The 25,610-nt window shown below is 44.7% G+C and overlaps 1 protein-coding gene across 2 annotated transcripts; it reads right to left on the bottom strand.

Annotated features, from left to right (window-relative positions):
• Positions 1-4,605: 4,605 nt before the first annotated feature.
• PDHA1 (pyruvate dehydrogenase E1 subunit alpha 1) lies at positions 4,606-24,866 on the bottom strand. 2 transcript variants are annotated; one of them, XM_040423679.1, is made up of 12 exons: positions 24,626-24,857; positions 21,309-21,323; positions 19,880-19,948; positions 14,769-14,942; positions 14,184-14,310; positions 11,238-11,329; positions 10,583-10,675; positions 9,416-9,571; positions 8,907-8,978; positions 8,750-8,817; positions 5,199-5,307; positions 4,606-5,120 (listed from the first exon to the last, which is right to left on the bottom strand). In XM_040423679.1, the coding sequence occupies exons 1-12, from the start codon at positions 24,686-24,688 to the stop codon at positions 4,956-4,958; spliced, it is 1,203 nt and encodes a 400-aa protein (XP_040279613.1). In that variant the 5' UTR covers positions 24,689-24,857; the 3' UTR covers positions 4,606-4,955. The 2 variants fall into 2 exon arrangements, with proteins under 2 accessions (XP_040279613.1, XP_040279615.1); XM_040423681.1 differs by lacking the exon at positions 21,309-21,323 and having other exon boundaries at positions 24,626-24,866.
• Positions 24,867-25,610: the final 744 nt, after the last annotated feature.

The following is a 25,610-nucleotide window of genomic DNA, read 5'->3' on the forward strand; positions in this document are numbered from 1 at the left end:
ACCACCAATGACTGGGCCTCCATGCGAGACCTGTGTGCCCTGTTGCGCTGTTTCGAGTACTCCACCAACATGGCCAGTGGCGATGATGCCGTTATCAGCGTTACAATACCACTTCTATGTCTCCTTGAGAAAACACTTAGGGCGATGATGGAAGAGGAGGTGGCCCAGGAGGAAGAGGGGTCATTTTTAGCACTTTCAGGCCAGTCTCTTCGAAGTGACTCAGAGGGAGGTTTTTTGCAACACCAGAGGCCAGGTACAAATGTGGCCAGACAGGGCCCACTACTGGAGGACGAGGATGAGGAGGAGGAGGAGGATGAAGCATGTTCACAGCGGGGTGGCACCCAAAGCAGCTCGGGCCCATCACTGGTGCGTGGCTGGGGGGAAACACAGGACGATGACGATACGCCTCCCACAGAGGACAGCTTGTCCTTACCTCTGGGCAGCCTGGCACACATGAGCGACTACATGCTGCAGTGCCTGCGCAACGACAGCAGAGTTGCCCACATTTTAACGTGTGCGGACTACTGGGTTGCCACCCTGCTGGATCCCCGGTACAAAGACAATGTGCCCACCTTACTTCCTACACTGGAGCGTGATAGGAAGATGCGTGAGTACAAGCGCACGTTGGTAGACGCGCTACTGAGAGCATTCCCAAATGTCACAGGGGAACCAGTGGAAGCCCAAGGCGAAGGCAGAGGAGGAGCAAGAGGTCGCCAACGCAGCTGTGTCACGCCCAGCTCCTCTGAGGGCAGGGTTAGCATGGCAGAGATGTGGAAAAGTTTTGTCAACACGCCACAGCTAAGTGCACCACCACCTGATACGGAACGTGTTAGCAGGAGGCAACATTTCACTAACATGGTGGAACAGTACCTGTGCACACCCCTCCACGTACTGACTGATGGTTCGCCCCCATTAAACTTCTGGGTCTCCAAATTGTCCACGTGGCCAGAGCTAGCCTTTTATGCCTTGGAGGTGCTGGCCTGCCCGGCGGCCAGCGTTTTGTCTGAACGTGTATTCAGCACGGCAGGGGGCGTCATTACAGACAAACGCAGCCGCCTGTCTACAGCCAATGTGGACAAGCTGACGTTCATAAAAATGAACCAGGCATGGATCCCACAGGACCTGTCCATCCCTTGTGCAGATTAGATATTAACTACCTCCCCTTAACAATATATTATTTTACTCCAGGGCACTTCCTCATTCAATACTATTTTTAATTTCATTTTACCATTATATTGCGGGGCAACCCAAAGTTGAATGAACCTCTCCTCTGTCTGGGTGCCGGGGCCTAAATGTGTGACAGTGGCCTGTTCCAGTGGTGGGTGACGTGAAGCCTGATTCTCTGCTATGACATAAGGCCAGATTCTCTGTTACGGGACCGCTCTCCTCTGCCTGGGTGCCTGGGCCTAAATGTGTGACAGTGGCCTGTTCCAGTGGTGGCTGACGTGAAGCCTGATTCTCTGCTATGACATGAAGACAGATTCTGCGCTGACATTAGGCCAGATTCTCTGTTACGGGACCGCTCTCCTCTGTCTGGGTGCCGGGGCCTAAATGTGTGACAGTGGCCTGTTCCAGTGGTGGGTGACGTGAAGCCTGATTCTCTGCTATGACATGAATACAGATTCTGCGCTGACATAAGGCCAGATTCTCTGTTACGGGACCGCTCTCCTCTGTCTGGGTGCCGGGGCCTAAATGTGTTCCAGTGGTGGGTGACGTGAAGCCTGATTCTCTGCTATGACATGAAGACAGATTCTGCGCTGACATAAGGCCAGATTCTCTGTTACGGGACCGCTCTCCTCTGTCTGGGTGCCGGGGCCTAAATGTGTTCCAGTGGTGGGTGACGTGAAGCCTGATTCTCTGCTATGACATGAAGACAGATTCTGCGCTGACATAAGGCCAGATTCTCTGTTACGGGACCTCTCTTCTCTGCCTGGGTCTAAATGTGTGACAGTGGCCTGTTCCAGTGGTGGGTGACGTGAAGCCTGATTCTCTGCTATGACATGAAGACTGATTCTGCGCTGACATAAGGCCAGATTCTCTGTTACGGGACCTCTCTTCTCTGCCTGGGTCTAAATGTGTGACAGTGGCCTGTTCCAGTGGTGGGTGACGTGAAGCCTGATTCTCTGCTATGACATGAAGACTGATTCTGCGCTGACATGAAGCCAGATTCTCTGCTATGGCATGAAGAGACTGATTCTCTGCTGACATGAAGCCAGATTTCTTGCTATGGCATGAAGAGACTGATTCTCTGCTATGGGACCTCTGTCCAATTGATATTGGTTCATTTTTAATTTTAATTCATTTCCCTATCCACATTTGTTTGCAGGGGATTTACCTACATGTTGCTGCCTTTTGCAGCCCTCTAGCTCTTTCCTGGGCTGTTTTACAGCCTTTTTAGTGCCCAAAAGTTCGGGTCCCCATTGACTTCAATGGGGTTCGGGACGAAGTTCGGTTCGGGTTCGGATCCCGAACCCGAACATTTACGGGAAGTTCGGCCGAACTTCTCGAACCCGAACATCCAGGTGTTCGCTCAACTCTACTGATGACCTATCCTCAGGATAGGTCATCTTGCAAAAATAGTCAGCACCCGACTTCCAGTTCGGCAGTCTTCTCTCAGCCTAGGCCAGTGACAACATGCTCATCAGTCATGTGACCTAGGAACAGCTCAGCCCCACTGAAGTGAAAAGGGCTGAGCGCGATACTAAGCATAACCACCATACAATGTACGGTTTTGTGCTTGGGGAGAAGGCCGCAGCATCACAGGAGTGCCAGGTGTCAGACCCCCACTGATCAGATACTGATGACCTATCAGTAGTAAAATCTCAGAAAACTCTTTTAAACATGATAGTTTTCACTTTTATCATTTTATGCTATCTGTAAAGCAAAGTAATTTGTAGCTTGACAAGTAGACCAAAGAACTTTAGAAAAGCCAACAATCTGTATCATTTCTGCTGCTGAAGGATCTTTTTCTTTATTAGGTAGACAACAGATAATCAGTTCTAGTCACAGATCTCAATGTCATGGAAGTGGCAGTTTGGATGCAAACCTGTCCATGCTGAGGACTGGAAGCCACTTTTCACCCCATTCCATTAAATTAAAAGTAATATTTCTAACACTGTTTTGGTGTGTGTCCAGTGTGCTGATGGTGGGCTGCATTGCACATGGCCTTATCTGTTTTGTGGTCCACAAAATATGGATACAGTCTGTGCATGCCACATTATTCTATTGGCTATTCTTGTACGCAAAACGGACAAGAATCGTAAGTGTTCTACATTTTACGGAACAGCCACACGTATGACATTATGTGCGGTCTGCAGTGTGATCTGTAAAAAAAATACAAAAAACTATGGTGGTGTGCATGTAGCCTTACACATTTAATTTCCTTTAGACCATCTGATGTTTCATTTCTTAAAACATAATATACAATTGCCTAAAGTCTATTCATAGACAAACGGTCAGAAGTAACTTACTGTGCTCCGTAGTCGCTTGCACTTGTTTTACAGTGTAAACTGCAGTATTTGGTTTTAGTCATGCACTGATGTTGCAGTAAAGATGCCCTATACCTGCTATCTGCATTACCATCGCACTTGATTTGTTAGTTCTGTGTCTGTAAATAAAATGACCTTTCATCTGCTTTCTCTCCAGAGTCTTCTTTAGTATCAGCATTTTATCAGCTAGGCATATATTTGCCACATGTACCGGTATTGTGAACCGCCTCAATCTTGTGCTCCATCATCTGGGCACATTCTACACCCTAGTAATATTAGTTTCATGAGGAAACTCCCAAGATAGCAGGAGAAACGTATCGGGCCTAATAACTAGCATTCAAGTACAGCCACACTGGGATATGTCCATATGTGGAAGATTTGCTGCAGATATTTCTGAAACTGAAAATTTCTTCTCCATGTATCTGAACGAGGTTTGCAAAAATAAAAATACATGCTGCAAAAACAGAATAGAACAGTTTGACAGTCTGCAACAAATCTTATCAAGATAATTAATCTGGCGGTCAAGGAGGGTGATTATCAGTTAATGTCAGTGGATATAGACCGTAGGAAAAAAAAATTATGGGGATTAATAGCATTGCCTTCTTTAGTCACCTTCTCCTATGTGCTTGATGACGTGATGGTTCCAACCTATTTATGTTTCCCTTGGGTGACTGGAACCAGGTTGTTGGAGATTTAAATAAAAAGTGTCTGCTTTTGCAGCTTAGCATGAATCATTTGTGAAAATATAAGTTGTTCAGAGGGGTTGGCCCATCTCATCCATTGGGGCACATTGCTAGGATATGTCATCAATGTCCGATAGGTGTGGGTCCCACCTCTAGAATGGAGCCCACAAATTGAAGGAGAGCAGACCGCGCATATGCGGCCACCTTCCTTTTGTTTCTATGGGACTGCCGAATAGCCGAGCAACACACTCAGCTATTTTCGGAAGAAATGAATGGTGGCAAGCAAGGCCACCACTCCATTCACTTCTATTGGGTTGACGGAAATAGCCAAGCCGCTTTGCGGCATATCCTAGCAATATGCGACCAATGGATGAGATGGGCCAACCCCTTTAAGTTCACAAGAAAGAGAAGATATACTGAAATAACAACCACCATTTACATCAAGGCCAATTTTAATGACTGCAAAATATTGCATACATGGTAAGACACGTGATTCGCTTCTGGATAAACTTAAAAACAGGAGCCTCCCATAAATAAATCAGAAAAGTAATGGGAACATACTATAACGCCATTTAACCACTAGTTGTCTTTCAATATGGAAACTGTAAGGCAACTGGCAGACACAAGTCCCAGCTGTATAAATTAAAATAGTCTGCAATAGATACATGACGTGTATCCCCCTTACAGTTAGAAAGGGTTAAATGAAATAACGGTTTTCATGTTAGAGACCTTGGAGTAACAGACTAAAGAAGACATGGCTTGCCTGTATGTCTAAATGGAAGGTTTAGCTGACAGACTTGTACTTGATCCAGGGGTTTGCACCTCTTACTTCAAAAGTAGGTTCATTGCGATAAATGTGATATCCTAGTTCCTCTAGAGGAGGCTCTGGGTCAGTGGTGGCAAACTGAGCAGCTTCCTCAATTTCCTTTCGCACTTCAACGTCGATTTCCTACAACAAAACTTGTGTCAGAGTGGGGGAAAGTTTGGCCACATTTCATCATATTCACAGATCTGTAAACCATTCTACCTTCAGTTCATCTACATTGGACAAGTTATTGTTGAGCATCCTGTCCTTCAGCAGGGTGATGGGGTCACTTTTACTCCTCACTTCCTGAATTTCTTCTCTTGTTCGGTAGCTGGAAAAAGAAGCATAAGACTGAATTCGATATTTTAGATTTGTATTTTCTTTTTTCAAAAGCATATTCTGGATGTACTAATATTGGAAACAAGCATTTCTGCAAGGGCCAGTGACTGCACAGGTTGGGCTACAGTCTTTTAAGTGGAATATTTTTTTACCCAAATCATTTATAGCAGTAATAAGCTCATAAATGCAAAGATTAAAATGTAGTTTGCTGCAACATGCCATGTAACAACATGAGTGAGAAGGCTACCTTCACACCAGCGTTTACTGGATCCGGCAGGGTTCAGCAAAAACGCTTCCGTTACTGATAATACAACCGTCTGCATCCGTTATGAACGGATCCGGTTGTATTATCTTTAACATTGCCAAGACGGATCAGTCATGAACTCTATTGAAAGTCAATGGAGGACGGATCCGTTTTCCATTGTGGCAGAGAAAACGGATCCATCCCCATGGACTTGCATTGGGGGGTCATGACGGATCCATCTTGCTCCGCATCCCATTTTCCCATTTTGGAGCATTCCGTTCTGTTCAGTTTTGTCCCCATTGACAATGAATGGGGACAAAACTGAAGCGTTTCTTTCCGGTATTGAGCCCCTATGACGGATCTCAATATCGGAAAACTAAAACGCTAGTGTGAAAGTAGCCTTAGACTGAGCATCATGTGTGAAGCTGTCCTGTAATAAACATCACGATTCTTTATGGCGATGCTGCCATCCCATAATGGATTAGCTGTGAATGAAACTGGGCTTACCAGTACTCTACTGCTGTGCCAACCATGGTCTGGGTATTTATTTAGATTTAAGTAGATACCCAATAGTCATGTCCCTGGCATTTCTGCAGTATTGATGGCACCTGAGAGATGAGTTGATCAGACTTTCCAGGACCCATAATTAATATACCGTATTTTTTGCCCCATAAGACACAAAGTGGGGGAAAAATGCCCCTGCGTCTTATGGGGTGTATACTAATAAGCGCTTCCATTATGGAAGCGCACATTCATACCGGAGGACCAGGAAGCGGTGAAGGCTCTGTACTCACCACTTCCTGGTCGTCGGCTATGCACATTGTGAGGGCGCTCTGTGACCTCACGCTGTGCGCACCAGTTCACAGCACAGCCGACAGAGGAGGAAGACCGAACGCAGGCAGTGAGGAGCGGCCGCGAGCAGGAGAGATAAGTGGTTCATTTATTTTGTGATCTGAGGCTGGGGGCTGATCAAACATGGTTTGGCGCTGCTGAAACATGGTTGGGGGTAGGGTTGTTTCAATACCAAAATTTTGATTTGTTTTTGATACCATAAAAAAGTATTGCGATACTCGATACCACGCGAAAACAAACAAACCAAAAAAAAAAAAACACCCAAAAAATCTGTGTGCATTCCGCATTTTATGGAACGTCCGGCCCATAATATAACAGTCCGATTCTATTTTTTGGGGGAAAGACAAGGTGGCAAAAAAAAAAAAAGCCGAATTGCGCAGTTTTTATAATTTTTTTTTCTGTTATGGCGTTCACCGCATAGGACATTTTTAAAATATTTTAATAGTTTGGACTTTTCTGACGTGGCGATATGTAATATGTTTATTTATTTATTGTTTATATATAAAATTGGGAAAGGGGGTGATTTATACTCAATATTTCGGTGTTTTTTTTTTACTTTTTATTTAATAACTATTTTACCCATTAGGGGCTAGAACCTGGGATCTTTTAGGCTAGGTCTAAACGAGGACATGTGTCGCGCGACACATAGGGCACAATTATGGTCTGTGGTGTCGCACTGCGACAGTTGCAGAAAAATCCATTTAGAATGGATCATTATAAAAATTGTCGCGCGACATTGTGTAGACCTAGCCTTAATCCCTTGTCCTATTCACCCTAATAGAGCTCTATGAGGGTGAATAGGATCTCACACTCTCCCTGCTGCCCTGGGCTCTGTGCACACAGCAGCAGCGAGATTACCATGGCAGCCAGTGTTTCATTAGTGTCCTGGCTGCCATGGGAACCGATCGGAGCCCCAGGATTACACTGCTGGGGCTCCGATTAAAAGATGCCACTGCACCACCAATGAGGAGGAAGGGACCCTGTGGCCACTGCCACCAATGATTCTAATACTGCGGGGGTGTTGAGGGGAGGGGGGCGCACTGCGCCACCAATTATAATTAACATTTAATACAGGAGGCAGGTGCGGCACCTGAGGGGTTAACTGCCGCTGATCGCAGCTCCCCGCCAGCACTCGCCTCCTGGATTTGTATTAAATGTTTATTTGAATTGGTGGCGCAGTGCGCCCGCCCCTCTCTCCTCATTGGTGGCAGCAGCACAAGGGGGAGGGAGAGAGTGCTTCCGTCTCCCCTGTGCTGCTGAGAAGAACACGGAGCGCGCCAAGATCAGTGCGCTCCATGTTCTCTGATACTAGACTGTGCAATAGCGAAGCCTAGTATCGAAAAGTATCGGTTGGTTATCGAAAATTCGATACCCGAAACAACCCTGGCTGGGGGCTGACCAAACATGGCTGGGGGTTATTATAATAACGGCCCTAATAAGACCCCAATCAGACCTCAGATCAGAGCCCAATATAAAGAAGCCCCCCCCCACACCATTCATACTTCATATGAAGTCTGAATGTGGGGGGGGGAGGGGGGGGGTCTTCTTTATATTGGGCTCTGATCTGAGGTCTGATTGGGGTCTTATTAGGGCCGTGAGCTGAGGTCTGATTGCTGATCTGAGGTCTAATGAAAAAAAAAATTCTTATTGTCCTCCTCTAAAACCTAGGTGCGTCTTATGGGCCAGTGCGTCTTGTAGGGCAAAAAATACGGTACATTATTAACTAAAAGGATTGCCTGAGATAATTAAAAATCTCAGACGTCCCCAAATGCTGTAAAATAAATAATTAAAATGATGGTAGTTACATCTTTCTCTGGCACAGTTCTTTGTGCCGCTGTTCCAGTGCTCCTGCTATTGCAGCAGTGACATTAGGTATACCGCGAAGGCTGCATTCAGATCTTAGTTTCGGAGATCCAATGCAAATGTAGGCTGTCAGCATTTATGCCGGAAATCGGACAGATCACTGTTGCACCTCAATACAGTCAATGGGGATATGGCGGGGAATGAGCGGATCTGCCAGGCTGCTCTATGCCAATACAGCCCCTGAATGGAGATGTGGACGAAGCCTTAGAACCATGATTGGCTGCAGCAATTATGTGCCATATACCTACACATCAACACTGCAGTCTATAAACCAATGGACCAACAGCACAGAGAATGACACTTGAGAGGCCATCATTTTCTACTTTACAGACAACCCCTTTAGCGAATTCCCGTTTAAAATTGGTGATAAACATAGGATGGGACCCCTAAATAGAATGGGAACCACAACGTCCCACAGTAACTAACAGAAAGGTTAGCCATCAAATGCTGCTCAGGTCGCTCAGTCTCTACTTGCCTAACCCCAGGGTCACTCATACTATGTCCATGGTAACGGTAAGTCTGCAGCTCCATCAGAATAGGCCCCTGAAAAACAAGGTGCATATTATAGGCAATGTAAGACACCCAGCTTCAAATATGGTGCAGCTTAATACAAAGTATAAAGCAGATCATACCTTTCCAGATCTGCAGTGATCAGCAGCAAACTTGGTGGCTTCTCTGACACAAAGAACATCCATGCCATCAACCTAGACAAACAAAAAACTGTAATTACATAACCATAAAGGGACGTTGTCAGCATTAAGGCTCCACGCCAAGGGCAGCATGAAGATGTGACACGTGGATCTCTGACAGGCATCATTTAGGGGAGATCATGGTGTCGTTTTTGAGGTGTTTATCATCTGCAGAATAAAGCGAATGTTGTGAAAAAGGTGTTCAAAGTATTTATGAGCTGCGGGCTCCCCTCATTGCCGATAGCTTTCTCCTAATTATGGTGCATAGGGAGAAAGCTGTCAATCAGCCACAGGAGCTCCCAGCTGATAAATCAGCTCAACCCCTAGTTCACAGCACTCACATTGCGCTGCAACTAATAAACTGAAAGTTTTCCAAAACTACAACAAAGTTTAAAATAAGTGACAGACTCCTCATTAAAGCAAAATGGATGAAGAATGAAGAGATTACTCACCCTGAGGCCTGGGATGTAGTCCCCACGTTTGTAGTAGTCGGTACTGGCCGCAGCCCTCTCCACAGAGGTGCCCATGCCATATCTGTTGTTCTCACAAATGAAGATACAGGGCAGTTTCCATAAGGCAGCCATGTTGTAGGTCTCAAAAATCTGACCCTGTAAAACCATACAAAGAAGCAAAAATGTTTTAAGGGCTCTTTCACACTTGCGTTCTTGTCTTCCGGCATAGAGTTCCGTCGTCGGGGCTCTATGCCGGAAGAATCCTGATCAGGATTATCCTAATGCATTCTGAATGGAGAGAAATCCGTTCAGGATGCATCAGGATGTCTTCAGTTCCGGAACGGAACGTTTTTTGGCCGGAGAAAATACCGCAGCATGCTGCGCTTTTTGCTCCGGCCAAAAATCCGGAACACTTGCCGCAAGGCCGGATCCGGAATTAATGCCCATTGAAAGGCATTGATCCGGATCCGGCCTTAAGCTAAACGTCGTTTCGGCGCATTGCCGGAGCCGACATTTAGCTTTTTCAGAGTGGTTACCATGGCTGCCGGGACGCTAAAGTCCTGGCAGCCATGGTAAAGTGTAGCGGGGAGCGGGGGAGCAGCATACTTACCGTCCGTGCGGCTCCCCGGGCGCTCCAGAGTGACGTCAGGGCGCCCCAAGCGCATGGATCATGTGATCGCATGGATCACGTCATCCATGCGCATGGGGCGCTCTGACGTCACTCTGGAGCGCCCGGGGAGCCGCACGGACGGTAAGTATGCTGCTCCCCCGCTCCCCACTACTACTATGGCAACCAGGACTTTAATAGCATCCTGGGTGCCATAGTAACACTGAACGCATTTGGAAGACGGTTCCGTCTTCAAATGCTTTCAGTACACTTGCGTTTTTCCGGATCCGGCGTGTAATTCCGGCAAGTGGAGTACACGCCGGATCCGGACAACGCAAGTGTGAAAGAGGCCTAAATAATGTAGCCAAACAATGGAAAAGACTGAAATCTAGCAGATTTGCATGGTAAGAGAAGGTTTTTCATGGTGGTCTAGGGGGAAGTTGATTGAATTATTCTTGTTCATGTTTTCATGTTATTGTGGAAATTGAGCCATGATGCCAAATATGCAAATGGACAAACAGAAAGCCTCAAGGAGAAGTTGGAGCGGTTGTCTATCTTACCTGATTAGCAGCACCGTCACCATACAAGGCCAAACAGATCTCATTTTTTCCAAAATACTTACAGGCCAAAGCAATGCCTGCACCAAGGGGGACCTAGAAGGTATTCATCTAAATTAATTCCCGTCAGAAACACAAACAGAAAAGTTCTGACAACATGTAGAAAACATGCCACAAATGTATGTATATAGCAAAGCGTACAATCGGGTAATAAAATAGTATATTTCTAATTAACGGCCACTATACATACCGCCATACCTGTGCATGCAACACAAATATTTACTACTATGCCCCTCCCAAAAAAAAAAGAATTCTTATAGATACACTAGGGGTTATTTACAAAGTCTTTGTTTCCCCCCCTGTGATACCGGACGGAACGTGATTTGCGGGCAATAATAGGACATCTTTCAACGGAACGGAAACGTAATGCATACGGAGTACATTCCGTTTTTTTTGGCCAAACCATTGAAATTAATGGTTCCATATACGGAACACAAAAAACGCCCCGTAAATGAATTTTTTTTTTTTTTTTTTAAAAGTCGTGTGAAAGAGGCCTTAGACCGATCATTCACATACTTTGCGCAAATAAAACAATATCTTCACAAGATCTCAGCATACTGCAATATCTTGAAGACTACGATGGAATTAAAGTGAATACCTGAGCTCCCACTATGCCATTTCCTCCATAAAAGTTCTTGGCGTACATGTGCATAGAGCCCCCTTTACCTTTGGCACAACCACCTCTTCTTCCTGTTGTAAAGGGGATAAAAAATAAAAATAAATAAATAAAGCTTTCCCGTGAATCCACATAGTATCATAATCTATGCTTGACCCTGGTTCCCATGATCAGCACGGGTCCCAGAAGTCGGACTCCCAGAGATCATACATGGATATGTGATAAATGTGGACTCTTTCTAAAGCTAGCCGCCACACCAAAATAATAGGGGGAAAGGGTCTTGATAAGACAGGTGACCAAGAAACCAATGGTCACTCTGGCTGAGCTCCAAAGATCCTGTGTGCAGATGGAAGCATCTTCCAGAAGGTTACCACCACTGCAGCACTCCACCAATCTGGGCTTTATGGCCAAAAAGAAGCTTCTCCTCAGCAAAAACACAGGAAAGTTGGCAAAAAAAGCACCTAAAGGACTCGGACTGAGCAACACGATTCTCCGGTCTGATTAAACCAAGATTACACTTTTTGGCCTCAATTCCAAGTGCAATTTCTGGAGGAAACCAGGCACTGCTCATCACTTGCCGAATATTATCCCTACAGTGAAGTATGGTGGTGGCAGCATCATGGTATGGGAGTGTTTTTCAGCTGCTCGAACAGGGAGACTGGTCAGGGTTGAGGGGAAGCTGAATGGAGCAAAGAACAGATATTCTTAATGAAAACCTGATCTAGTGTGCTCTGGACCTCCGACCTTCCAACAAGACAATGACCCTAAGCACACAGCCAAGGCAACATTTGAGTGGCTTAGGGACAACTCTTTGAATGTCCTTGAGTGGCCCAGCCCGAGTCTCTGTTTTCGCTTTACCATTATGGGGTATTGAGTGCAGAATGATGAGGAAAAACAGGATTTTTATTTTTATTTTTTTTACATTTTAGAACAAAGCCGCAAAACAAAAATGTAAAAAAAAGAGAAAGGGTCTGAAACGTTTACGAATGCATTGTCACAATGGGAAGACTTGAATGAGGGTCACAATCAGGTGGCATACAGAGTTGATATTGTCATCCCAAGGTTGAGTCACTAACCTACAGGGGTAATAAGTAATACTGTCAATATGTGACTTTACAGTCAGTCGGAATTCATCGATTAGCTGAAGCTTTTGTGGCCAAAAAAAGAAATCCGTAGACGCGCAAGTCATAAGACGTAAAATTTTATCTGCCAGTAATCATATTCATCATTCCTTACAATTCAGAAATATTTATTTTTTTTACATTTTATTTAAATAAAAAAAATGTATAAGGCTGTGTTCACACACGTGTTGAGATTTCCATTCTTCTGATCAATCAGAATACCAAAAATATGAAGGAAAAAAAAATGAACCAGTTTATTTTGAGCATCAGTTTGTGTCAGTTCAGTCAGGTTTATGATGAGCAGAAAAAGTACAGAAAGCGGGAGTCCAAATTAACTGACTTCTGATAGAACGGACATTAACTGAGCGCAAGCATCTTCTGATGGTTCAAAGGAGCAGAAAGCTTAATGTACGTGTGAACACAGCCAAAATGATATGAAAATAAACCTGAATAATTTCTGAACAAAATGCAGAAAAAAATGCCACATCACTGGCTGAATAAAAAATAAAAAAGTTATAGCCATTAAACTAACCCATGTGAAAAACGAGTAAAATGTGTCCTAGACCGCTAAAAAGGTTGCAAGGCTTACAAGCACACACACTTTTTTCCCCTTTTCAAAAACACAAGGGGGAGATTTATCAAACTGGTGTAAAGTAGAGTTGGCTTAGTTGCCCATAGCAACCAATCAGGTTCCACCTTTTATTTTTCAGAGCACCTTTGGAAAATGAAAGGTGGAATCTGGTTGCTATGGGCAACTAAGCCAGTTCTACTTTACACCAGTTTGATAAACCTCCCTTAAAGTATAACTGTCGCATTTCTTTTTTTTTTTTTTTTTTTTTTTGGAGTATTGGATTGTGGTGATTAATATCACCTTGGTGGCCCTATTTCAACTTTTCACTGTGTATTCAATTACCCCTTAATTCCACATTTTTGTCCCCTGTACTGCCTACTTTTACCTCTGCTTAAAATAGGGTTGCTAGGCATGGTCCGTCCTCTGTTGAAGGACGGAGGACGCAGAAGCAGGCTGCGTGCAAGGTCAGATTACTGACAGCCAGGGACTGTAAGTAAATGATTAAAGCCAGGTCCTCCCCAGCAGCTGATAACAGTGCCTGGGCTGTGTGCACTTCTCCCTGTCCCTGCACTTGGCAGACACTCCCTCACTCAGCAGAGCTGGAGGATGCAGAGTTGGTGCAGCGCAGAGCAGGGAAGGGAGATCTGCCTCTGCTCAGTGTATAAATGAAAGCAACATGTGGTAAGAGGACCCCTTTGTGCTGCAGGAGATTAACCCTTTAGGGAGAGGGCTCTGGTTACTGACACTTTTGGGGGGCTATTGTTACTGGCTAGTGAGGGCAGGCGGGATTAGCCTCAGGGTGAGGGCAGTGGCGGTCATCTTAACTGAATAGTGAGATTGCAGTTTTATGCAGACTGGTTGCTAAGGGCTGAATCTTATTAAATATGGGGTAAGTCAGTCTAATAGTAACTGATTCTGGAATATCATGTTATTAGTAACTACATATATGAAAATTAAGATTAGGGTCTAAATGTGACAGTTATCCTTTAATGAATCTCATACATGTTTATATGGCTCCTTTTTACATGCCTGTTGGTATTTTTTTACCAAACAGGAGTCTATGGAAAAAAACTTAAAAAAAATACCACTTGTAGGGCAATTAACATTACCTGCAACTAACATCTGGCCAAAGAATTTCTGCCAAAAGAAACCCTGCAAGGAACCTCAAGGAAAAACACGGCAAAAACAAGTTGCAGTTTTTTTTTTACATGTAAGACCACCCAAAAAAATATGTACCTGTAAGCTCTGCCAGGATCTCCTTTACAGACAACCCCCGGGTATAGGTGTATCCATGCGCCCGGTAGGCTGTAATTAGGTGATCTGTCGGGTTTATAGAAGCCTCAAGACCAACACAACACGCTTCCTTTAGAAGGAAAAGTAAAAAGAATGCATCATCAGAAAATGATTTTTTTTTTTAATCAGGGAAATATTCCAGCACTAGATGCTAAAGTACACACAGCTAGGCGAAACTTCTCGTTTTGCAGATCACTTGTCAGCTTGGCTGTGTAGACTGGTAGAGCAGAGTCATCTCATTATCAGGACAGGAAATATACCACTGAAGAAAGTGTCAGCAACATGACAGCCAGTTAAAAAAAAAAAAGGGCAGCCACAGTCAAAAACGTTTCAGCCTGGCAGATCATATTTGTGATTGTCCATCGATCATCATGAGCAATCGAGCACTGGTCGCCCGACTTTTATCTTATGTGTATGAGTAGCTTAGACACCTGCCAATTACTGATCTTCAATTGTTTTGTGTTTCTTCCTGAATTTCAGGACTTGCACATCCTGTCAGGGATAAGCACACACTGTGATGGCTCTTACCTGCCCATCATAAAGATGACAGAATCCACGTATAATTTTCTGCTTATAGAGCTGATCGGACTTCAGTTCCATGCGCCGGATGGTCTGCATAGTCCTGTAGTACTGCAGCCCCTGCTCGCGGGTCAGCACTGCTGTGGTTGGTGGGGCCTCCTCCAATCGGTGAACGTCGCATTTCTAGTTACAGTGTGGGTAGAATAATGAATGCATGAAAGCTTAAAGACAACTTCAGCCAAGACACTGGTACAAAAAGAGAAGGGACTGGAAGCCAGTCTGAACAGAAAAAAATTAAAACAGCAGTTTTCAACTGGTTATTTTTAACCCTTAGGCCTCTTTCACACGGGCGTTGCTGAAAAATGCGCGGGTGCGTTGCGGGAACACCCGTGATTTTTCCGCGCGAGTGCAATACATTGTAATGCGTTTTGCACTCGCGTGAGAAAAATCGTGCGTGTTTGGTACCCAAACCCGAACTTCTTCACAGAAGTTCGGCCTTGGGATCGGTGTTCTGTGGATTGTATTATTTTCCCTTATAACATGGTTATAAGGGAAAATAATAGCATTCTGAATACAGAATGAAAAGTAAAATAGCACTGGAGGGGTTAAAAAAAATAAAAAATAATTTAACTCACCTTAATCCACTTGATAGCGCAGCCGGCATCTGCTTCTGTATTCTTTTCTTTAGGACCTGGCTAAAGGACCTTCGATGACGTCACTCCGGTCATCACATGGTACGTCACATGATCTTTTACCATGGTGAATCACCATGGTAAAAGATCATGTGACGTACCATGTGATGACCGGAGTGACGTCATCGAAGGTCCTTAAACTATAGTTAATGCTCTCCACAGGTCCTATACAGTAAAAGAGTCAGACGGAGATGCCCGCATCGCGAGCAAGTGGATTAAGGTGAGTTAAATGATTTTTTATTTTTTTTAACCCCCTCCAGCCCTGTTTTACTTAGCATTCAGTATTCAGAATGCTATTTTCCCTTATAACCATGTTATAAGGGAAAATAATAAGGTTCGGGTCTCCATCCCGATCGTCTCCTAGCAACCGTGCGTGAAAATCGCACCGCATCCGCACTTGCTTGCGGATGCTTGCGATTTTCACGCAACCCCATTCATTTCTATGGGGCCTGCGTTACGTGAAAAACGCACAAAGAGGAGCATGCTGCGATTTTCACGCAACGCAAAAGTGATGCGTGAAAATCACCGCTCGTGTGCACAGCCCCATAGAAATGAATGGGTCGGTATTCAGTGCGGGTGCAATGCGTTCACCTCCCGCATCGCATCTGCGCGGAATACTCGCTCGTGTGAAAGGGGCCTTAGGTGTGTAATTATTTAAATGACATACATTAACCCTTTAGTTAACTTTAGACAAGAAGCACAAGCTTCGTACAAGGGTATTTGCAATCACTCGAACGTAAAGTCTGTGCCACTGCACTACATGATCAGGACTGCACGGCCATGAAGCAGTGTGATATTATACCTAATGGATGTGTACAGGCAATTTAATGCCATGGAGTAAAAACACAAAAAAAAAAATAATATAACAATTATGCAATATTACATTGTGAGCATTCTGAGCTTCTGAAAGAGCTCCGCCAAGGCCTCATTCCCACAATGCTGTACAGTGGCGCTTAACTTTATTAATATGACATCACCTAGAGACAGTAGACCATTTAAAAAATGACCTACAGACAGGCGCACACAGTGTTGTAAATGCACAGTTATGTAGTTGCTGTAATAACCACAGTAAAAATATTTTTTCCACCACTATTCCTATTCACTTATCACATGAATGTGTTCTGTGTGCTGACCCAGCACATGTACATCATGTCACACTGCTGCTTGCTGAATGACAGGGATTATAGGATATGAAGGGTGTCACGTGACTGATGCCATGGATAAATTACACAGGGCTGATACATGGGCTATACCATTCTACTGCATATAGGGGTCAACTGCCTGATATAAGAGTGGTGTGCAGGCACAATTTTAAATACATAATTAGAAAATAGAAAAAAAAGTTTACAAAGCCCAGCTTACAGAAATATAAAATCCAACTTTAAGGCTGCGTTCACACGGGCGAGTATTCCGCGCGGGTGCAATGCGGTAGGTGAATGCATTGCACCCGCACTGAATCCTGACCCATTCATTTCTATGGGGCTGTTCAGATGAGCGGTGATTTTCACGCATCACTTGTGCGTTGCGTGAAAATCGCAGCATGCTTTATATTCTGCGTTTTTCACGCAACGCAGGCCCCATAGAAGTGAACGGGGTTGCGTGAAAATCGCATAGCATCCACAGGCAAGTGCGGATGCGGTGCGATTTTCACGCATGGTTGCTAGGTGACAGTCTATTCACTATATTATTTTCCCTTATAACATGGTTATAAGGGAAAATAATAGCATTCTGAAAACAGAATGCTTAGTAGGTGATCAATTAATTTTTTTTAACCCTCAATTCATCACCTACTAAGCATTCTGTTTTCAGAATGCTATTATTTTCCCTTATAACCATGTTATAAGGGAAAATAATAACATCTACACAACACCGAACCCAAACCTGAACTTCTGTGAAGAAGTTCGGGTCTGGGTACCACAGTCGGTTTTTTATCACGCGTGTGCAAAACACATTGCACCCACGCGATAAAAACTGAACATCGGAACGCAATCGCAGTCAAAACTGACTGCAATTGCGTTCCTACTCGCGCGGGTTTGCCGCAATACACCGGGACGCATCCGGACACCCTCGTGTGAACCCAGCCTAATTGTTCCAAGAAGTAAAATCCAATATCAAAAAAATCCTACGCGTTTCAGGTCAGACAGCAACCCTTAATCATGGCAAAGAAAATGCTGCAGATTGCAGGTAACTATGTATTCCCATGCCACCAATCCAAAAAGGTTGGGGCGGGGCATAAACACCTGCAACAAAAGAAACAAAAACAACAACAAAAAAAAACAATGATAAGAACATACTTTAATAATGTAAAATTTGGTTGTGTCTTTTGTTTAACCCCACCGGTGTACAAGTGTTCATCTGAAAAATCCAATAAGACTCCCTGTTGAGAAGCTTGCGTTTGCGATCACAGCAAAGAAGAAGACAGAAGAGAAGCCGGGCTGCGCGAGCAAGTGGATTAAGGTGAGTTATATAAAAAAAAATTAACCCCTCCAGCCCTATTGTACTATGCATTCTGTATTCAGAATGCTATTATTTTCCCTTATAACCATGTTATAAGAGAAAATAATAATGATCGGGTCTCCCGCCCTGTATGCTAATTTTCACATCGGTACAGGGAGGAGGAGACTGCCCTGTTTCTCAATGGGTGTCTCCTTCTCCCTGGCTGTGACGACTGGACAGCTCACAGCAGAGATCTCTCTCAACCTTCTCCTGGAATAAATCCCGGGCCTCCGACAGTGACTTTATAGGATAAAAATCTGGATTTCTAGTGTTAAATGAACAAGAACAATCACGAGCAGAGGCACTGGATGTAACAGACCGGAGCTCCTGCAATTCTGATATAGCTATCAAATCACTAAACATGAAAGAAACAGATGGATCCGGCTACTTTTACACTAGCGTTAATATTTTCCGGTATTGAGATCTGTCATAGGGTCTCAATATAGGAAAAATCGCTTCCGTTTTTGTCCCCATTCATTGTCAATGGGGAGAAAACGTAACTGAACGGAATGACCTCTTGTGGGGTCCAACATTAACACAGAAACTTAGTCCCAGTTTATTCACAGAGAAAAAGGAAAAGCCGCCTATGTGGTTGCAGCATCCAGGTAGTTTTAAGTGCGGACATCTCATTTGTATATGCAGTCACCACATGCAGGCCCAGTCCATGGCTAATGGTCAGGTCTTTCATTAAACAATATATTAATTGTAATACCAAGGATGTCGTGTACTGCATCTCCTGTAATCTACAATATATACCGGGGGGGGGGGCGGTGATCGCAAACACAAGCTTCTCAGCAGGGAGTCTTATTGGATTTTTCAGATGAACACTCGTACACCGGTGGGGTTAAACAAAAGACACGACCTGATTTTACATTATTAAAGTATATTCTTATATATATTTTTTACATTTCTTTTGTAACACTGTGTGGTTTATTTGCATGTCATGTCAGGTTGCAGGTGTTTATGCCCTGCCCCAACCTTTTTGGATTGGTGGCATGGGGATACATAGTTACCTGCAATCTGCATGATGAGGGGTCCATTCACACGTCCGTATATGTTTTGCGCACAACACGGACACCAGCAATGTGCATTCCGCATTTTGCGGACCGCACATCGCCGGCAATCTCTTAGAAAATGCCTTTTTTTGTCCGCAGACCAGAATAGGACATGTTCTATTTTTTTTGCGGAACATAAGTGCGGATAGCACATTCCGGCCCCATTGAAAATAAATGGGTCCGCACCTGTTCCGCAAAATTGCGGAACGGATGCAGACCCATTTTGCGGACGTGTGAATAGACCCTAAGGGTTGCTGTCTGACCCGAAATGCATAGACTTTTTGCTATTTGGATTTTACATCTTGGAACAATAAAAGCTGGATATTATATTTCTGTAAGCTGGGCTTTGTGAACTTTTTTCTATTGGATCAGTGCCTTGTTCCTGGCACCGCCCGGGCTCTCAGTTTGGATTCAGGTGAGCACAGCCTTCTTCTCTCAGTCTTCAATAATTAAAAAATGTTGAGATTTCCTACTATAGGGGCTGTCATGACAACTGCCTCAACTGCCACAACTATCCACCCACATTCCCCCTCTGTCAGTGTTTAAAGCTGTGCTGAAATTAATTGTCAGGACTGCTGTGCGCATGCACAGGAGTCCTCTGCATTATGTTAGCATGGCACAGCAGTCCTGACTGTTTTCAGTGCAGCTCTGAGAGCGGATAGTTGGGGAATGGGGACTCCTTATCTGCAGAACTAATAATGGTGACAGATTCCCTTTAAGGCTTGGTCAAAGGAGGTAAAGTTGGGCCACATGGAAGCCATGAGGGTATGGTGAAGAAACAGGTTAGGCCAGGAGTCCAGTTTGGTGCAGTTGAGCGGTGGGCAGTCTGGATACACCACCAATGGTACTAGCTTTCACAGTCTTCCACACATCTTACCTTGATATCAAATGTTGCTTCGTTTGCAAAGTCTGCGTAGCTACGTGACGCCACAATAACACGGGCAGCCTTAAAAGCAAGTAAAACATATGAATACATTAGGAAGATGGACAATAATATGTGTGTGGTCATACAAGCATGCCGTCCATAGAATGAAGTGGATATGAAGACACCTGGGGCACGTGGTGATATAAGAAGCGGCCATTATACAGGAGCTATGTGCAGCAATTACTCCTCTGCTACCCACAATGCACTGCAGGATAACCTGGAAGAAGGCTTTGGAGGGTTCCCAAGACCTTACCCATCAGTGCTTGCTCCAGTCTGAGATCTAAGACACACTCAGCCTTCAAAACTGCAGAGCCTGGGCTTAAATTTACCTAAACTGTCAATCGCAAAACTGGCCTTGTTACCCCATGCCAACCAATCACAAGGCACCTTTCATCTTCACAGAGGATTTTAAAAATGGAAGCCCAGCACTGATTGGTTGCTTCCGTTTTAGAGATCAGAAATGTATGGCGTATCCTATAGCTATGCCACAAAAGTCTGATATGTGAATACCCCTTTAATTTAAATAAAGGGGCTTCCCCCCCTCATCCCAAATAAGGAGCCACCACCAGGAAACTGTAGATAATTAAGAAATAAACAGACTCGCCTATTGAATGCCATTCCGTTCCAGTGCGGAGGATCCGGTCCCTGGCAGACCAGGAATGTGACATCCAGGCCATGTGGACAGCTGCAGCCATTTACTGGCCTCAACAGTAACACCGGACCACTGAGCTGCAGCGGGGATGAACGCCTCGGAACTGAAACGGAGGGACATTCACTAGGCGAATGTTTGTTTCTTTCTTATATTTGAAGTAACACTTGGAAACTGTATTTTTTGGAGTAGTAAGGGGGGGGGGGGGGGGGGGTCGGACCCCTTTAGTCTTCCACCAATGAGATTTGCCAGACCCCAGATTATAAAGTGCTCCTATAAAAGCATATAAACCTCCAAACAAAATGTTAATACGATATATACAACTTTTCAAATCTGCCGAGCCTTCTGCCGCTGCCGGATTATTAGACTTTCTGGATCATTGAATGTGTCTGAATAAAGGATTACTTCTAGATTAGGGACGGGTGCCCGCAGATGGCAGTGCTAGTGTGCAGCCCTTCTGCCCACAGGTTACCACGGTTTGGCAGTGTGGTGTTTGACCACGAAGCTAGCACGGATGAGACCCGTTCAGACAATGTCACACTGGGCTTTGGTGGCTATTTGGTAAGGGCCACTGCGGTCACCATAATTTACAGAGCTTCACTCCGGCTCCTGGCGGCTTACAGTATGAATAGAAAATCGGACACTGGTCAATGGATAATGGAAAGCAGTATGCCCGCTGTAATGAAGAACACCACACGACCATAGGAAGAAAAGGTTGGGGTAGTTCCTTACCTCGCCAGCTGCTCCCTTTAAACAGCCGCATGCCCAAGACATAAAAAAGGAGATATATAGTTTTACCAGAGAGAAAAAGACAGCCGTCATCACCTACCTGCACTGCGCGTAATGCCCCGGACACACCGCAATGCTACGTACATGGGGAGGGGGGGGGGTTGTCTCGTGACCACTAAAATGTTCACCCGCCATGGTGAGGTTACATATGGAGCGCTGGTGGGAGACTGCGGTTTATTTCACAGCATTATAGCTTTGGTGCCAACAGAACTAAAGGGGTCATTTGTCAAACTGGTGTAAAGTAGAACTGACTTTGTTGCCCATAGCAACCAATCAGATTCCACCTTTCATTTTTGACAGCTACTTTGGAAAATGAAAGGTGGAATCTGATTTGTTGCTATGGGCAACTGAGCCAGTTCTACTTTACACCAGTTTGATAAATGACCCCCTAAGTTTTAAAGGGGTATTCCGTTAACAATTATGTAGGACTGAGTTGAGGGTGCTGTTTACAGGCTATGGACACCTACTGGGGCATTTTTTTTTATTTTTTGATTGCATTTGACTTATTTTGAGCTAAAAATTATTTTTTCCAAATTAGTCTTTATTAGAAATGTCCGGCTGTTTCTGAGATACAAGAGTTAAAAAAACTCTGATTTCAGGCTGTGACTTTGTGTTTTCTTTTAAGATCAGCTGACGCTCACGTGTCTTGTCTCTGATCCCCTGACCTCAAAAACACTGAGGGCTGTTTCACAGGAGCGGGTGCGGTGTGTGGAATCCGCTGCGTGAAAGAGAGCCAAGCCGCGCTCCGGACAGCAGAGACACGGAGCAGTAACATGATTGATAATGCTCCGCGCCTCTCTGACCTTTTTACTACAAAGTCACAGTGGGATAAAGTTGTCACCGTGATTTTGTAGTAAAAAGGTCAGAGAGGCACGGAGCATTATCAATCATGTTACTGCTCCGTGTCTCTGCTGTCCGGAGCGGGCTTGGCGCTCTTTCACGCAGCGGATTCCACACACAGGATCCGATCCTGTGAAACAGCCCTTATTTAAAGGGTTTCTGTCACCAGATTTAACCCTATTAAGCTAGCTGACAGCGATGTGCTAATGTCAGCTAAACCTAACTAGCCTATTCCTACTTTCATCTATGCCCCCGTTACGCCAGAAATCTAACTTTTATAATATGCTAATTAGCCTCTAGTAGCGGGAAGGGGGGGGGGGGGGGGGGGGGTAGTGTTGTTCCCACCATTCTCCCACCTTTGTCGCCTCCCTCCAGGGCCAGGCAGCGCTCGCATCCTTCTACCATTCCTGTGCTTTGGTGAAATCTCGCGCCGTTCAGCATTCGGCGCAGGGGCGGTAAGGGAAAGACGCTCGCAGGCCCTGCTCCTAGAGGCTAATTAGCATATTATAAAAGTTACATTTCTGGAGTAACGGGGGCATAGATAAAAGTAGGAATAGGCTAGTAAGGTATAGCTGACATTAGCACATCGCTAATGTCAGCTAGCTTAATAGGGTTAAATCTGGTGACAGAATGCCTTTAAGCCATATTCTAATCATTTGGATAAGAACTGAGCTATAATGAGTGGTTATGTGGTCAGGAGATCAGAGATAAGAGCAACACATAAGCTGATATTAACCCCTTCACCACTGGATTTTTTTTGTTTTTGCATTTCATTTTTCTTCCCCATCTTCCTTGAGCCATAACTTTTTTTAGATTTCCGTTCACATAGCTGTATGAGGCTTTATTTTTTGCGGGACAAGTTGTACTTTCTAATGCCAAAAAAAAATAATGCAATTCCTCTACCGTTTTACAGGTTTTGTTCCCACGGAGTTTCATTTGCGGCAAAACTGACCCATGCCCTTCATTCTCTGGGTCAGTACGATTACAATGATACCCCATATGTATGTTGTTTTTTTCTTTGTTTTTTTTATGTCTAAATAGTGTAAAAATTAATTTATACTTTGAAAAAAAATGTTTTTTTGTTTACACCACCATAACTTTTTTTTATAGTTCTATCTACTGAGCTGTGTGGGGGCTAATATTTTGTGGGACAATCTGTAGTTTCTATTGATACCAGTTTGGAGTGTGCGTGACTTTTTGATCACATTTTATTACAATTTTTTGGGTAAGAGAAGCAATGGGAAAAAAAAATGAGCCTAAAAAGTCTATTTTTAAATTTTGAACAATCATGTATTCTTAAACTTTATTACTGTCTATTGCTCATCTCACTTAACCACAGCATCTAAAAGCCTTTAATTACCGTGATCGGCATTATTGCTGGTCGCGGTAATTAGCGGCAGGTGCACGTGCGAGCGGGCGCCATGTTTGCCTATCGCTCCAGCGCCGTACTGTACATGTACGGCGGTGATAGCGAAAGGGTTAAAAGAAAACAAAGTGACGGCCGGAAATCAGACAGATTTTTTAACCCTTGTGTCTCAGAAATACATGAACATTTTTAGTAAAGACAAATTGACATTTTTTTTTGGCCCAAAATGAGAAAAAATGCCCTCGAAGATGTACATAGCCTTTAAACAGCACCCTCAACACAGTCCTATATAATTGTTTTATAACGGAATACCCCTTTAAACAGGACCTCTCCCCTCTCTAGACATGTCTGTTCCAGTAATCGCTTGCACCCCCCATGTAATACCAATTCTAGAGCATCTATTCTTATCTATCCTCTATTATTCACGCTAGACGTTAGGAATGAATTACGAGCGGTCTGCAATGAAGGTCCTGCTGAAAGTTACCAGTTGGGGTTGTGTCAGACTGTGCGGGGACCCCCCAACTGAACCTTCATTGCAGACTGCTAGCAATTCATAACTTCTAGCAGGAATAATAAAGGAACAGCTCATCATGGAATCAGAATTGTTATTACATGGGGAATACAAGTCAGGAAATGTAGGACATATTTTATCTATTTGCTGGGTTTTCTGTAGTCAGTGGTCACCAAGGACCCCAGAGAAGGGGGCACCACTAGCCTAGCAGAGGCCCCCAGGTTTAACAGCCTCCTATATTTAGGTATGTATTGAAGTTTTGAGACAGTAGATCACAAAATAAAGCATAATAAGAAAAAGAAAAGTGAATGGGTAACATCCCAGCATGGGCACAAAGGAAAACACTGGAGTCTTCTAGACATGTATAGCCTCCTGCGGAGAACCCTGATCCGCTGTGACAGGGCAGAGGCCATCACTGGCCACCTATCCTGCAGGCTGTGTATGTGCTGTCACTATGGAGAACACATGACATTGGAGGAGGCCGCTCCGGTCACCGCTGCCTGCCGGGAGCCGCCGTTACTCGTCCTCTACCCCACTACTTACAGTGACAGGTTTCTTGGCCGAGCCCTGCAGCACACGGGACAGTAGAGACAGCATCTTTTGCATGGGCGGCCGCTCAGGTGAGGATCCGGGTCACTGTACAAGCCAAGGAATCAGTCCGATCACACCGACAACGACGACCTCAAAAGCTGATCGGCCGCCAATAACCTTCCAGCGGCCTAGCCTACACTGCCGGGCGCGACCTTGACGTCAGCAACACACCCCCCGACGTCCCTGACGTACGCTCGCGGCGGCCATCTTTAGTGAGGTCACTGGAGGAGTATTCTAGTGGGGAGGATGACAGGTCACAGGCGGTGGATTGAGGGGGCGCTGGTCACAGTGGCTTGTGTGTACCTGCAAGTGTGAGGACAGTCTGGTGCCACGTAACCTGGGTGGGCACACGGGTACATGTACTGCAGAGACGACTGACAACTAGAGGATAAAGCCATCTGTCTGTATTATTTACTTTTTAAAGGGGTTTTCCAGAGTCTGATATTAATGACCCTTCCTAATCCCAAAAAGGAGGGCGTCATACCCGGGACATGCCACATCTGTGTACCAATAATATACTAACTCCTAGCAAAATCTGACTGCAGACAAATACTTCTTCACTGTATACAGATGTAAGGAAGAAGTCCGGGTTCTGCGTCCATCAGCGCTGGTGCAACTCCCAGCAGGTACTGGCATTGGCCAGAGAGCCTAGCCTTTCAGTTATTTACATCTAGCCATAGACCTGTCATTTAAAGGGGTATTCCAGTTATATTAAAGGGAACCTGTCACCGGGATTTTGTGTATAGAGCTGAGGACATGGGTTGCTAGATGGCCGCTAGCACATTCGCAATATCCAGTCCCCATAGCTCTGTGTGCTTTTATTGTGTAAGGCCTCTTTCACACTTGCGTTGTCCGGATACGGCGTGTACTCCACTTGCCGGAGGTGCCCGCCGGATCCGGAAAAACGCAAGTGTACTGAAAGCATTTGAAGACGGAG

This window comes from Bufo bufo, chromosome 3 (assembly GCF_905171765.1).
Source record: "Bufo bufo chromosome 3, aBufBuf1.1, whole genome shotgun sequence".
In the NCBI taxonomy this organism is placed as follows: Eukaryota; Metazoa; Chordata; class Amphibia; order Anura; family Bufonidae; genus Bufo; species Bufo bufo.